Here is a 16471-nt window from a genome sequence, read left to right on the forward strand (position 1 = left end):
ACTGCCAGTTTTTGCAGCAGAAAATATGCTAATGAGAAGTCATTAGCATAATTCACAATATAATTAGCATATTTTCTGCCGTTTCTTTTTGTGCAAGCGGCTACACTGCTTCTTTTTGCGCAAAAACCCCTCGTGCAAAAAGAAACGGCAGAAAATATGCTAATGATATCATGACTTATGCTAATGAGTCCCTCATTAGCATATTATCTGCCACAAAAACTGGCAGTGTAGACAAAGCCTGTAAGAAAGCTGCAGTGAAGCAGCTTAAGACTTAACTCACATATACATGAATCTTCATCAGTGAAATCCCTTGGGCTCTCTGCTCAGTAAAGATTGAAGAAACTCAAGCTAGTACATTCATCTAAAGGATGCTGAATGCGCAGGGCTTGACGAACGGCGGCGAAAGCTGCTCGCCAGCCCCGCACTGCGCATGTGCAAGACCCACATTGCGCATGCGCATGCTGCAAATAAACGGGGAGCCCGGCTGAAATCTACTTGCCACAGGCGAGCAGATTCAATACTTTGTTGAGCCCTGTGAATGCGGTATTATGCTTTGTGACTTTTAAACAGCACTGAAAGACAGTCCAAAATAGTTTTGGCTGCAAGTAATGCACACATTCAAAATATACCACTGATGGCTGTAAAAGGTACTCAGACATCTATAAGAACAATCTAATATGGTTCTCTCATTTAAATTTATTGTCAGACGATTAGTCTCAGAAGCTTTCAATTTTGTCTAGAGTGAATGAAATTAATCCATTTCATATAAATGCCTGAAGGACATAATTTTTCCTTTGACTTAGGAGACAAAAGTTTAGATTTTTGAGCCTCTCACTCATAATGATGTGTAGTTATGCACAAAAGCAGTCACATTATAATCAATATGTAAAGGTGTTGCAGTCTACCCCTACACTGTGATAAGACCAGGAACATGGCTGTAGCTGGCATGGGTCAGCTGATGCAGGCTTGTAGAGCGATAACATTGCTGTGTAGATATTCAGGCTCTGGGACCCTCCTCACTCATGGAGTTTTAGAGCCCATGCTCCAGCCCAAGCCCCGAGGTCTTCATAGCAGTTCTACAAACCTGCAGCCCAAGCTGGCTGACCAAGGCCAGGCATGGGTCTTCTGTGTCTGTGATTATTAGAATATGACCACGTCTTCAAAGAGAAGACATCATTAGAAGTTTTTTAAACAATTATTCATGTACAAATAGAAATGTACACTTGTGTATGGGTACCCTACACATGGGTTACACCTTTTCCCCCAGATATCAAAGCTATAACTAGCTCTTCATGAAAAGACAATAAGAAGACAGGGAGAGATAAAGAACTTTTAAAATATTTTATAATCAAAAATAGAACCAAGAACAGAGAGAGCTTATTTGTAATGAAGAAAAAATTCCATCATGTATACAAATATTTAAATAAAACAAATTTTTAAATGGTACATTTAAATATGGCTATGATGGTCCTGGATTCCTCCTCTGTAAGGTTGTGGAAGAAAAAACACCATATGTGGAACATTACTAGGTCATTATCTGCATCCAGTTTGTCTTCCATGTGTTGGTTCAATTTCATAATCAGTTCATTGCATGTGTCTCAGTATATCTAATGGCATAGTATCTGCCATAGGGAGAAATTCATCCTCCTTATGTTGGCCACATCTCAGGTAGAAGTAACCTGAAGAAAAGGAGGAAAAAAAACTGTTACGTGTAAACAATCACCACTGTAAACAACTAACACGGATATATGCCATGGGTCAATATGGCAGAAGAAGTCACATCTTGTGATTGCACAATACTTACTGATGCTCTTTCTTATCCTCCAAAATCAGCTTCCGGTGTTTTGGTACCAACCATTAGGGCATCGCTGAAATATGAAAGAGATGGGGAAGTTCTGCAGATTAGGGATCAGATGAGCTACTTCAGCTTCCCATCTGCAGCTCTGATCACGTATTTTTCCTGTGTAAAGCTGAAAAACAAAGTCCCCCTTAGAACATCTGTATTTTCCATACCACAGGTCAAAAGGACACTCAGGATTATTCTTGTTGTATGTCAACAGTCACCAATACAACAATAAAATAATGAATCTATGGAACTCTTCAACAATTAATTTAAATGCTTGTGTGTCACAGGCATATTTTTAGAGTGTGCAGAAGACAATTGATCAATTAAGGAATCGTCAAACACACTTATTTTTTGTAATATCTCTGCTAGTTTATGATCAAAGTGAAAATTTTAAACAGGTTTCAGTGAACCTCTGCAATATGTAACTTATATCACCAAATCTGTAGGAAAAAAATGAAACTTACCTTCATTCCATAGACCATCTATAGTGTTATCTGCTCATGTACCAGGTCCTCACAGCCAGGGCTGATGCTGGAGAAGTGGTGTTTCTCTGTTTTCTACATGGACCCTCACTGTCCACCTTCCACCTGGCTCAGAATAGCTTTGGGAGGTTTGAGCAGAGGTGAGTGTTTGAAGCTGGCCCCTGTTAACTTATTGTTTCCCCATCTCATCTGAAAGCAGCATAGGTATGGGCAGCATCTCCAGCCAGCAATCCGTAAAGGGGTGGCAGATGCCCTTAACAGTGTAGGGGTAACTTTGTAGAGTACATGGTGGGTGGCAACATCTTGCACTGTGTTGTCATGTAGCATAATAGGTCACTCTCTATGGTTTTGGACAACAGGTGAATGTAGGTAAATATATTTCCTGGTCAAGTAGTACAATGAGGATGACAAGTTCATTGGTACTGAGGGGCAATGTGGCACCATATTTCAGTTGAAGACAGGACAAATGATAATTATATACTAAGTTATTTGGAAATTTTTTGTTAATGCTTTCTCTTATGGGCACATTGCCTTATTAGCAATACAAATACATGAAATATTAGCTTGAATCAATTACCTGGACTTTATTCATCTCTGGTTTGCCCTTCTCATCAATAGCTTTCTCAGCTGCCTTTTTTTGACGGTGAGGGCCTTTTCCAAAGAATATGTAGTTTACAAAGGCATATTCCAGCAAGGCCAGAAATACAAACACAAAGCACCCCATCAGGTAAATATCTATTGCCTTTACATAGGGAATCTTTGGCAGTGTCTCCCTGAGGTGAGTGCTGATTGTGGTCATGGTCAGCACAGTTGTGATTCCTGTGAAGTAAAAAAAAAAAAAGTTGGCAAGGAAACTCTGAAATGTTTTTCATCACACTGAAGGCATAAAAGCTGAATCATCGCTCAAACACATTGGCTGCATCTAGACTGGCAAGTTTTTCCGCAAAAGCAGGTGCTTTTGCAGAAAAACTTGCCAGCTGTCTACACTGGCCGCTTGAATTTCTGCAAGAACACTGATGATCTCATGTAAGATTGTCAGTGCTTCTTGCAGAAATACTATGCTGCTCCCGTTCGGGCAAAAGCCCTCTTGTGCAAATACTTTTGCGCAAAAGGGCCAGTGTAGACAACGCGGTATTGTTTTGTGCAAAAAAGCCCCGATGGCGAAAATGGCGATCGGGGCTTTTTTGCGCAAAACCGCGTCTAGAGTGGCATGGACGCTTTTCTGCAAAAAGTGCTTTATAATGCCAATCTAGACACTCTTTTCCACAATGCTTTTAATGGAAAAACTTTTCCGTTAAAAGCATTTGTGGAAAATCATGCCAGTCTAGACGTAGCCAACAGGGTTATGACATAGCTGGCTTATTTATTTCATCAGAGATTCCTAACCATTAAGGGCATGCATTTGTCAGCTAGCAAAAAATATTACTGGCATCAGGACAGTCTATCAGGCAACATATTAGGTTTATATACATGAACTGGTTGTGAAGGGAGCTAGTGAAGTGGAAAGTGGGAAATTTGAAAGAGCAGATGCCTTCATTAAGTGACATATTAAATTGCAATTTTTGCAGGCCTCAGTGGCTAACCACCTTACATTTTCCATGGGGGTAGGGACAGTTCATTACCTGACCACTCTATTCTTCTCCAGTTTCATTTGTAGATTTCCCTGTTTTTTGCAGGGAGGCAGGGGGCACTTAAGACCTTTTCCAAAGGAAATGTGGTTTACAAAGGCACATTTCAGTGCTGGCTGATGTAGTGACTACAGAACCAGGGATGTTATGGAGAAGACAGATGAGAGAATGCTGCTAACTTGATTCTTAAAGTAGCCATCCTGCCTGATCCATATAATGGAACTAAATTAACCAGTGTTCTTCAAGTCAGAGTAAGTATCCTAGCTAGAGGGAAGTTAATAGGAGTAATTTTGACTAAGGTAGAGAGTTGAGGGGATAAATGGAGGTTCCAAAATGGCATGGTGGGCATTGGTGTAGGTAGGTTCCATCATAAGAGCACTCTTAGGATGTGTCTACACTACACCATGATTCAAAATAAGATATGCATTTGAGCTACGCAAATTCGCATATCTTATTTTGACGCTATTTCAAAATAGTTGATTTCATCATTTGATGCTGTCTACACAGCGCTAAATTTTGAAATAAAGCGCTATTCCGAAACATCCATTATTCCTCGTAGAATGAGGTTTACAGGGACGTCGGAATAGTGAGCCCAAAATAATGTACTTGCTGTGAAGACGTAGGATAGCTATTTTGGGATACTCTGGTATCTCAAAAGAACATTGCTGTGTAAATGTACCCTTAATTAATCTTCAAAGGGATTATTTTATTCTATGAGATTAAACTTTTCCAGCTCATGGTTTTGTAATTTATCAACCACAATGTGATTAAATTTTTAGTTTGGTCTGTGAGAATGAAACCATTTTCTATTTTGTTCTAATCACAGGCCATTAATATAGCTAATGAATAGCTCTGGATTCATTCATTCATAATGAGCTCCAATTAAATGAGACTAGGAACAACACGATTTACTGCAGTTAGCCTTTGAAAAAAATATAAGCTTAAACCACAGATAGTCCTTATAAACTATGGTAAGATGTTGAGGATCTCTTCTGATTGCTCAGATAAAATTGTAGCAGGTAGCATGGTATCACCATATGAGCTGGCATATAGGTGAAACACAAGGTCAAGTTTTCAATCACTGTGAAGCAAGATAGTCCCATTGAACTCAATGGGGCCATACTGACTTCTACAAATCAGTACTCAAGCCACTTTAATAGCTTTGAAAATAAATTACCTAGGGCAACTCTTGCAGCAGAGGCATCATAGTTGATCCAAAAAGATACCCACGATAGAATTGTGATCAGCGTGGAGGGCATGTAGGTTTGCAAAATGAAGTAACCAATATTTCGTTTAAGCCGAAAGCTAAGTGATAATCGAGGATATGCCCCTGAAAGAAGGACGAAAGTGACATTATGAAAACTCCATTCAATGTTTTCCATTTCTGTGTCAGGTGCAGTTTTTGTGATGCTCAGTGCTCACCTGTTGTAAATTCTACTTTTTTTGATACCATTTTGTAATCCACAATTGAGAACTGTGGGAGCTCAATATTATTAACTCCTGTTACTGCAGATTCCCCTCCATTCCAGTAAAATTCAATATCATCAGTGGTGTATCCATCTAAAACAACAAAACATAATTTCACTCTGGTCAGTTGATTTTTTAAACCATATTTTTTAACAAGGAAGAAGCCATCCTCTATTTATTCTGGGTTTGGAATGCTTGTTTTTAAAAATGTAGCTACTTGAAACATGAGTTCAATGTGCTTTTTAATAAGGCAATATGTAAGAGAATGGATATGCAGAAGACTATAAAGAAAAATACAGAAAGATTAGGGGTAAAGCTGATAGTACTGCCTGTAATTAAGTTTTCCCAGCTTGTCCCATTAAACCCTGTTTTGAGTACTTACAATTTTGCCAAACTGTAATTGTTCAGTTAACAATTTGTATGCAGGGTGTTTGCTGCAGGCTACATTTTTTGGAGAGCTTCACCAGAAATGGTTCAGCCACTTCCAAGAATAGTTTAGGAAATGATTTAGTTCCTTGTACATTATAGTGTAGTCTTTATGTAATCACATGCTATTTTTAACATAGGACCCCTGCCTCATTTAGTGCACTGAATGAACCTGCTCTGGGAATGAATCAAGGCTGTGCAATGAAGGAGGCCTTCTTTATTATGGAGGTTGGCTGGTGTGTGATGAATGAAGCTGGGGATTACAGGAGGAGAGAAAAGGCAGCCTCATGGTTAAGGCAGGGGAATGCTGGAGAATCCCTGCCTCTGTCACAGGGGTTCTGTTGTCATGCCAGCCAAGTCACTGAAAGCAAACTTTTCACAAGTGACCACTAACTGTGCCCTTATTTTCCGAGCACCCAGCTTGAAACATCTTGTCTGATTTGCAGAAGTACTGAGCTCTCACATCTATAGCTAAAGTGAACGGAAGCTGTGCCTTGAACAAAATGTGTTGTATAAGCTAAATACTCTGAAAAATCCAGGCTGTAGGTGTCTTAATTGGGAATCCAAGGTTAGCAGATACCTTTCTCATCTTAATCTCTGTGCCTCAGTTCCTTATCTGTAAAATGGGGATAATGCCCTACGCCATATGGGGAGTCATGAAAATTAATTGTTTGTGAAGCATTCAGATACTATGGTGATGAGCACAATAGAAAAACCCAGAAGGAAATGAAAAGCTCCATCTTTAGAGCAAGGTTTGAATAGTGTGCAAATAAATAAGGCCTGGGGTCACACACTGAGCAATAACAAAGAAACAGAATATTGAACAGCTGCTCATTAAATGAGCTCTGTCTGTTCTGTGCAGTAAATGAGGCTGGGCTCCTGGGGAAAAATAGTATGTGTTCTAAAGATTCTATCATAATGCACATGCACAAGGAAGGTGGGGGGCAAATACAGTTGCACTAGTACCTAAACTCAGGGGGTCAGGTGGGTCTGAGCTCACCTAGCCTGAGCCTCTGCTGCTGCATCAACACTGCAGCTTTTTTGGTCTCTCTACCTGAGCAGGAAGGCTCATTCCCAGGTGCAATGCAAATAAATCCTCTCTGTGCCTGGCCCACTACTCTGGCTGATAAATCAGGGCAGCCCTAGTCTCCTTCACACACTTCCCTCTACTTTGCTTACACTTTGGAGTACCAAGTAAGTAATCAAATGAGTTCTTATGCCTCCTTACTTGCCTGCATAGCCGAGTGAGGCCTGTGAAATTTAGTCCTGTGTTTTGTTTTTTTCCTACCTGGACACTTTGCTGCTTTCATGCCATATCTTGTAGTTGTATTTTTTATTATTGGAGTCACTTAATGCCTTCTAAGCATCTGATAAATTAATCCTGAGTGTTTAAGTCATTTGTTCATTTCTTCGATACATGCTACACTTTGAATTCTGAAACTGCAATACATATCAGTTGGATTTGGTTTTATATTTATGTTGCAGCCAAGAAGCTCTCTCTTCTAGAACTTTTGCAATTATCTTGAGTAAACTGTGCTGTTCCAGAAAGGGATCAGGAACCATACTGGGATTGTTATTGACTTCCCCATATGGTCATTGGTTCCCCTCTTCTCCAGAGGGAAAGTAGTTGTCTTCCTGAAAAAGGTAAATATTTGATAAGACTTAATTTAAACGATACCCTATATCTGAATTCAGACTTTATAGTACAGTTAGCTGCGCTTTTGCCATGGTGGCTACTTTGCCATATAAAGCTTTAAAAACATATTTTAGGTGTGTTAACAGTATATTTTCTACTTAGAAAGAAAAGTGAAAAATGTAATTTTTCTATTACAGAGCCTTACTGTAGCCTAGTCTTCTTAAAGGCTAAATACATGGTTCAGGTAGGTGCAGTTTCCCTAGCAACAATAAAGAAGCCAGAGTGCTCAGAGCTTGCTCTTTGACTCATGGGACAGCTTAGTAAATATCTTTTGATGCAAATATTTGCGATGAATTGAACAAAGGAAAATGCTAACATGTCTTAGCTATTTGTGAACTACTGAATACCATCTTTTGCTCACCACCTGCATGGCTTCCAGATAGTTTAGCACAGCTGTTTAGATGAGAGAGAATTGCTGGCTTCCCACTGCGCATTTGAACATCACTCAAGTGACCCCATAGTTACTAGGGATCTCCTGTTTTAGGGCTGTCATGCAACACTGCTAAGCACCATTGGTTTCCATAGGTTTCAAGTGGGTGTTAAGAGCACTTGATACATTACTTGATCAGACTCTTCATCTGCTGGTAAAACTGGCTTTAATACAGGTCTGGGGTGGGGTGGAGAAGACCCCTATTTTGGAAAAAGCTAAATATTGTGTGTCTCTGTGCTTGCTTTTTTTCTGTAAAAAACCTGAAGGCTGTGTCTACACTGGCATGAATTTCCGGAACTGCTTAAAACAGAATACTATTCCGTTTTCAGTTTTTCCGGAAAAGGAGCATCTACATTGGCAGGCTACTTTTCCGGAAAAGCCCTTTTTCTGGAAAAGCGTCTGTGGCCAATGTAGATGTGCTTTTCCGGAAAAGAGCCCTGATCGCCATTTTCGCGATCGGGGCTTTTTTCCGGAAAAGACTACTGGGCTGTCTACACTGGCCCTTTTCCGGAACAGTGTTCCGGAATAAGGACTTATGCCCAAGCAGGAGCAGAATAGTTTTTCCGGAATAGCGGCTGATTTTGTACAGTAGAGCATCGTTGCTTTTCCGGAAATTCAAGGGCCAGTGTAGACAGCTCGCAGCTTATTCCGGAAAAGCGGCTGATTTTCCGGAATAAGTGGCCCAGTGTAGACACAGCCGAAATGTCTAAAAATAGCAGTTTCTCTTTCTTTGGTTCATTTTACATACATTTTTTCAGACTTTACTGCTAGGTCCAAATGACAATTTTAGGGTGGTTTGATAATGCTAGAAAGTGACTAATGGAAATTCTAATTTAAAAGGTGAACTTAATCTGCACAAGTGTAAAAAGGTGAAGGAGACATAATGGTTTTGAATGAAGGGGATAGAATATATTATAACTCTGCTCTAACAGATGAAAGTAGGTGTAGCTAATTAAAAAGTAATGCGGACTACAGATGGTTTAGTGCCAGCAGCCACCCTCATTGCTCACGTTGAGTGGCACCTTACTCTAGAATTAGTTCCACAAAATTAAGTGACTTACCCAAGGCCAAATGGTAATGCTGGGAACTGAACCAGGATGCCCCAATTCCAGTCCAGTTCCTTCCCTAAAAGACACTTCCTCCCTGCTCTACAAATTACACTTAAAGAACCTTTTTACATGTTAAGGTTCTGTTCTGTTATTTCTCAGGTTACTGTTATGTGTGTATCTGTATGAGGACACATCTAAACTACATTCCTCTTTCGAAAGAGAAATATAAATGAAGCCAATTGAAAATTCAAATGAAGTGTGGATTTACAAATCTCGCGCTTCATGTGCATAATTGCATGAGAGTGCTTTTTCAAAAGAGGGGTTTTTGAAAAAAACCCACAGTCTAGACAGGGTTCTTTTTGGGGGGAAAAAAAACAACAACTCTCGTTCGAAAGAACCCGTACTCCTGAAAAAATAAGGTGTACAGATTCTTTCCTCTTCCCTCCTCCCCCCCCCCAAAAAACCCCCGTCTAGACTGTGGTTTCTTTTTTGAAAAACCCTTTTTCAAAAAACCCTTTTTCAAAAAAGTGTTCTCACGTGATTATGCAAATGAAGTGCAAGACTGTAAATCCATGCTTCATTTGAATTTTCGATCGTCTTCATTTATATTTCTTTCGAAAGAGGAATGTAGTTTGGACAAGAGCTGTAGTTGTGGGCCTGGACCTTGTTGTGCTAGGCACTATCCAGTCACAAATCAAAAGTCCCAGCTCCAAAGAGTTTGCAATTCAAGTACAATGTAAGGGGAATCCAAGGAAACAGACAATATATACCCAAATAAGTAGGGTGGGGGAACGGGTATAACACAACTAGCATGAACAATGTAATGATGGCAAATATGTTAATTCCATAGTTATTTCTGGGGTGGGTTTACTTAGGAGGGGTTTAGCTAAACAGGACGAGGTGGGGGCGGCAGAGGGCAAGGAGGCAGGTATGAGGAGTGCTGAAGTGGAGAGACTGCAAGGAATGGTGAAGGACGGAAGAAATAGCCAATCAGCGCATGGCAGATGAAGTCCAAAAACAGTCTCCGGTTCTGCCTGCTTTTAGGCCTAACAGCTGGAATTTCTGGCTAGTTGCTTTCTGCAGTTGTCCCCCAAAGTCTGCATTTGGTGCAGAGCTGCTACCTGTGATGTGAGTCACTTGACAGAGATGGCAAAGATACAATCTAACCCACTGTTAATTGTTTTTTTTTAATAAATTTTCTTTCCTAATTTAGGCACTGCAGATTTCAGAGGAGTATTTTTACCATTTAAAAATGGTAAGCAAGAGAGAAATTACAAACAAAGCCATCCCTTTTAATTCAGGAGCCAGATAGGTATAACAAAATGGCAGAAGAGCTTTTTAGAAGTGACTGGTTTGGGGATGTGGCAAAAGGGACACATGGATAACAACGCTTTTCATATTTGTTAGAGCTCAGGCAATTTTTTGTTTTGCCCTTTTTGCTTGGAAAAGGGCTTTGAACCTGGGTGTCTCCTATCCCTGGTGAGAGCTAATAGACTGGTGAAAAGAGCAATCTTTAGATCTACCACACAGATCTGTCAGTTGTGCTAATAGGATAGCTGACGGTGGTCCTGCATTGGAAGAAGATAAACACAAATTTTGCCAGCGGATTTCATAGATACTTGCCGACAACAGAGGGAGAATGAGATTTAGGAAGCCTGGATTTCATTGCTGGCTATGGAGGGGAATGTGCTCTAGTGTTCACACTCTCCTGCCCCTTGTTTCTCAGTGTGACCCCTTATACCAGTTATTTCTCTCTCTCTCTCTCCCCCATGCCTGGCTCATCATTCCAGTTCCATTTTCCTCACCTAGCCAGTCCCAGTCTCTGCTCCTCAGGCTTCTCATTCTGGCCCTTGTCTCTGTGTCCTGAAAGCACTAGTATCACCTCTCTGGATTCATTGTCCCAATGCCAGCCTCATTTTCCTTGCCCAGTTAATCCCAGTTCTCCCTCTTCTGGCTCCTCTTCCAATTTGCTTTTCTCTTCAACCTGGTCTCCAATTAACCACCCTTTCCCACATTCTCCATCCCTACTTTTGCCACCATAGTCTCTGCTATCTGACTCCTTGTCTCAGTCTGTCATTCTATCTCAGTTGTCCCTCTGCACCTCAGCTATTTACCAGAGTGGTCTCTCCTGCCCTCCCCACTACTTCTCACTTCCTTTTTCTTTGCCCATTCATTCCCAGTCTCTCCCCTTGTCCCAGCTCAGTCCTCAGTCTCTCCCACCCATCTCCTTTCTGAGGCTACCTTGATCAAATCTAATTCTCCTGCTTCCCCCAGTCCCACTGGTCCAGCTCTTGTTAAGTTTGCATTTGAATCATACAATTTCTTCTTCCATACTGCCTGAGCCCATGAAGAATGGAGGTGGTGTCATAGCAAGCCTGTCTTTCCAAAGCTTGTAGTTTTTAGTGTAATATCCTATCATAGAATAATAGGACTGGAAGGGACCTCGAGAGGTCATCGAGTCCAGCCCCCCACCCTCAAGGCAGGACCAAGCTCCGTCTACACCATCCCTGACAGATGTCTATCTAACCTGTTCTTAAATATCTCCAGAGAGGGAGATTCCACCACCTCCCTTGGCAATTTATTCCAATATTTGACCACCCTGACAGTTAGGAATTTTTTCCTAATGTCCAATCTAAACCTCCCCTGCTGCACTTTAAGCCCATTACTCCTTGTCCTGTCCTCAGAAACCAAGAGGAACAAATTTTCTCCTTCCTCCTTGTGACACCCTTTTAGATATTTGAAAACCGCTATCATGTCTCCCCTTAATCTTCTTTTTTCCAAACTAAAGAAGCCCAGTTCATGAAGCCTGGCTTCATAGGTCATGTTCTCTAAACCTTTAATCATTCTTGTCGCTCTTCTCTGTACCCTTTCCAATTTCTCCACATCTTTCTTGAAATGTGGTGCCCAGAACTGGACACAGTACTCCAGCTGAGGCCTAACTAGTGCAGAGTAGAGCGGCAGAATGACTTCACGAGTTTTGCTTACAACACACCTGTTGATACAACCTAGAATCATATTTGCTTTTTTTGCAACAGCATCACACTGTTGACTCATATTCAACTTGTGGTCCACTATGACCCCTAGATCCCTTTCCGCCATGCTCCTTCCTAGACAGTCGCTTCCCATCTTGTATGTATGGAACTGATTGTTCCTTCCTAAGTGGAGCACTTTGCATTTCTCTTTATTAAACCTCATCCTGTTTACCTCTGACCATTTCTCTAACTTGTTAAGGTCATTTTGAATTATGTCCCTATTCTCCAAAGAAGTTGCAACCCCACCCAGTTTGGTATCATCTGCAAACTTAATAAGCGTACTCTCTGTCCTAATATCTACATCATTGATGAAGATATTGAACAGTATGGGTCCCAAAACAGACCCTTGCGGAACTCCACTTGTTATCCCTTTCCAGAAGGATTTAGCACCGTTAACAACAACTCTCTGACTACGGTTATCCAGCCAATTATGCACCCACCTTATCGTGGCCCTATCTAAGTTATATTTGCCTAGTTTATCAATAAGAATATCATGCGAGACCGTATCAAATGCCTTACTAAAGTCTAGGTATATGACATCCACCGCTTCTCCCTTATCCACAAGGCTTGTTATCCTATCAAAGAAAGCTATCAGATTAGTTTGGCATGACTTGTTCTTCACAAACCCATGCTGGCTATTCCCTATCACTTTATTACCTTCCAAGTGTTTGCATATGATTTCCTTAATTACCTGCTCCATTATCTTCCCTGGGACAGACGTTAAACTGACCGGTCTGTAGTTTCCTGGGTTGTTCTTATTCCCCTTTTTATAGATGGGCACAATATTTGCCCTTTTCCAGTCTTCTGGAATCTCCCCTGTCTGCCACGATTTTTCAAAAATCATAGCTAATGGCTCAGATACCTCCTCTATCAGCTCCTTGAGTATCCTGGGATGCATTTCATCAGGACCTGGTGACTTGCTGACATCTAACTTTCCTAAGTGATTTTTAACTTGTTCTTTGTGTATCCTATCTTCTAAACTTACCCTCTCTCTGCTTGTATTCACTACGTTAGGCACACCTATACCACATCATGGACCTGGTATAGTCTGCAGCAGCCCAGAGCTGCAATTCCATGGCCAATCCTGATCAATGTAGACATTGTTATTGGATGATCTAGCTACTAAAATATCAGAAACTTACTCCACTGATGTGCAGATTGAGATTTTGAGGCTTATTTGGACAAATGTTGGTGGATTTCTATGGGGACAGAAAAAGGTACATTCCTGACACAAAGGCTACCTCCTGGTAAACTTCAGTTCTTTTGTTGAAAGAAGAGGTTGTCAGAATTTTTTGACCTGGACAAAAGATTACCTAGTCACAGAGGCACTACATTTAGCTGTTTGGAATGGAAATCCATCAACTATGACAAAAGATTCCCTGTTCTGTTCACTCCGTCTGGGGCATCTGGCATTGGCCACTGTTGAAAGAGAGGATACTGGGCTAGATGGACCTTTTGTCCAACCCAGTATGGCTGTTCTTATGTTCTAAGATTTTTTTTCCTCATCTCAATCTTGAAAATAGCCAAATTGTGTTGGTTTTCATTTTCCAAAGAGTTTCAGCTGGAAGCAGATACCCAGTATGGAAAAGTTCAGCCCAAAGTTCAAAGAAACTGAAATCAGAGTCTTTGAATGGAAAATATCTATCAGGCAACCTTAATAGGCATGATATTGGCTTAATACAGTAATTGGGCAGGGACTTTGTATAATAGCCTACCTCATAGTGTCCTTTTTCTGATTGAGATCTATCGGATAACAGTAATCATTAATATGTGATGTGTGTGTTCTGGTGGACAATATGGGCTCGTCTACACTGGCCCCTTTTCCGGAAGGGGCATGTTAATTTCACCTATCGTAGTAGGGAAATCCGCGGGGGATTTAAATATCCCCCGCGGCATTTAAATAAAAATGTCCGCCGCTTTTTTCCGGCTTTTAAAAAAGCCGGAAAAGAGCGTCTACACTGGCCCCGATCCTCCGGAAAAAGCACCCTTTTCCGGAGGCTCTTATTCCTTCAAAGTAGGAATAAGAGCCTCAGGAAAAGGGTGCTTTTTCCGGAGGATCGGGGCCAGTGTAGACGCTCTTTTCCGGCTTTTTTAAAAGCCGGAAAAAAGCAGCGGACATTTTTATTTAAATGCCGCGGGGGATATTTAAATCCCCCGCGGATTTCCCTACTACGATAGGTGAAATTAACATGCCCCTTCCGGAAAAGGGGCCAGTGTAGACGTAGCCTATATGTTTCAGAGTGATGAGGTCCAACTTGTGCTGTTGCCTTACATATCTAATGACACATTATGATATATGTGTATTTCAATGGCACTGCTGTCATGAATCAGGATTACTCAGATTAGTAGGGATTTGTGGATCACGCCCTAGTATTTAGTATGAGGTTTGTGGTTTGGAAAGAACAAGACAGAGTGAAAATAACCAAATTGGGGTACTGTTTAAAGCAAAATGAATTCTCTGTGTTAGCTCAATTGCTGTATTCCCTTATTAAAGTGGATGTGTCTATCAGTTGATGGTGAATAGCATTAGTGACACAAAATAAGAAATATAGTGGAGCAGCTACTGTTTTTGGCTAGCAACCAACAATAAACTCTTATTTCTGGCAGTGCCATGCTTTTAATGTTCCTAAGTCCAGAATAGCCATAATATTAATAGAAAATTGGTATAGGATGGGCTAAATATGGCTCTAAAAGATATGGATTGTTCACTGAACTGCTGTACTGTACACTTTCCTTCAGCAGGTATTCTCTATGGCTGTGTCCAGACTCAGGGGTTTTTTCGGGAAAAGTAGCCTTTTTCCGAAAAAACTTCCCCTGCATCCAGACTCAAGCCGCGTTCTTTCGAAATTAAATCGAAAGAACGTGGCTTTTCTTTCGATGGCAGTAAACCTCATTTCACGAGGAAGAACGCCTTCTTTCGAAAGTTCCTCTTTCGAAAGAAGGCGTTCTTCAATGTAAATAGGGCTTCTTCGAAAGAGAGCATCCAGACTCACTGGGTGCTTTCTTTCGAAAAAGCAAGCCGCTTTTTCGAAAGTTCAACGTGCAGTCTAGACGCTCTCTTTCGAAAGAGGCTCTTTCGAAAGTATCTTTCGAAAGAGCCTCTTTCAAAAGAGGCTTGCAGTCTAGACATAGCCTATGGTGTGATTTCCCCTGCACAAATACCTGTCACTGTGATAATGGTAGGATTTTCTTTTGTAATATAAACAAGTATTCATATTCAGGCAATATTCATACTGGCGCCAAATCAAATCCTTAACTGATTTTTAAAAAAAGGTCAAAAATTGGGAATCTGAAGCATGTATATGTTGTTTTATTTGTGTATATGTGTGTAATATTTAACTACAGTACACATACAGCTTAACTGAATCCTATTTATTCAATTACATTCTGCACCCCATGATCAGAATATGTAACTCTGATCACAAATCTTCATTACCCCCATCCAGGAGTTGTTTTCCAAATGGGGAATAACAGTGCCTGCCTTTATGTGAACACGACATATTTTAAGATTAATTTAAAATGTTAAAGGCTTGCAAGTATTTAACAAACTTAGAAATCTTATTCCATCATTGTCATGTTTCTTCTCTTTGATTAGACAAATGTTATGAGATGAAACAGAGCACAAGAGGGCACTCAAGATCTGCTACTTGTCTGCTTGCCACAGAAACTAGTTGGCTGCATCCATGCAGTCACTGAAGATTTGGGATCTAGTTTAATTTATCCTTCACACTTAATCAAACATTTCATTCTATGTGTGAATTTAGGATCACTCACCCGTATAAAGTTTGTACCTTAAAGGATTATTCTCACTAATTTTGCATAAGAGCAGTTATATATTTGCAGAGAGCAGGATTTCAGGATGAAAATTTAAGTACAGGCAGTCCCCGGGTTACGTACAAGATAGGGACTGTAGGTTTGTTCTTAAGTTGAATCTGTATGTAAGTCGGAACTGGTACATATTGTAGGGAAACTCTAGCCAAGCATTTCTCCAGAGCTCAGTTTTATTCTCCCACACCTCACTTCCCTCAGTCCTTTATTCTCAAGCTGAGGTGTCTGCTGAGAAAAGCTGCTCTGCGTCTCCTTGGTTTGCTGCGGGGGGGCGCTAGCTTCGCGTCTCCCTGGTCTGCTGGGGGGAAGCAGCTAGTGCGGGGTTGCCTCACCCCGTTTGTAAGTAGGGATCCGATGTAAGTCGGATCCATGTAACCCGGGGACTGCCTGTAGTTTAATATGTGAAATTGTAACTAGCCATGAGGCTACATATAGACATTTAATTTTGTGTGTAACAAACTTCCTAGATACTTTCAGAGAGAATGTGGCCTGTTTTTACACTGACATCTGTAACAGGCTACCTCATATTAATGATTCACTGAGTTTTGATACTTTATCTTTGTTTTGATACTCTCTGTGTAAAGAAT

The 16471-nt window shown here is 40.8% G+C and overlaps 1 protein-coding gene across 4 annotated transcripts in view; it reads right to left on the reverse strand.

The window, feature by feature from the left end:
* Positions 1 to 16471, reverse strand: part of GABRB1 (gamma-aminobutyric acid type A receptor subunit beta1) — a 246551-nt gene that overhangs the window by 16532 nt on the left and 213548 nt on the right. For 2 of the 4 annotated variants that reach the window (XM_075930483.1, XM_075930481.1), the window contains exons 6-8: positions 5379 to 5516; positions 5134 to 5286; positions 2912 to 3147 (exon numbers count right to left, since the gene is read on the reverse strand). In XM_075930483.1, the coding sequence (XP_075786598.1) occupies positions 2912 to 3147; positions 5134 to 5286; positions 5379 to 5516 (527 nt within the window). Of the gene's footprint in view, positions 1 to 2905; positions 3148 to 5133; positions 5287 to 5378; positions 5517 to 16471 lie in introns of all 4 variants that reach the window. The other 2 variants (XM_006111940.4, XM_075930480.1) reach the window with 1 other exon arrangement.

The sequence above is a fragment of the Pelodiscus sinensis genome, chromosome 5, assembly GCF_049634645.1.
Source record: "Pelodiscus sinensis isolate JC-2024 chromosome 5, ASM4963464v1, whole genome shotgun sequence".
Classification (NCBI taxonomy): domain Eukaryota; kingdom Metazoa; phylum Chordata; order Testudines; family Trionychidae; genus Pelodiscus; species Pelodiscus sinensis.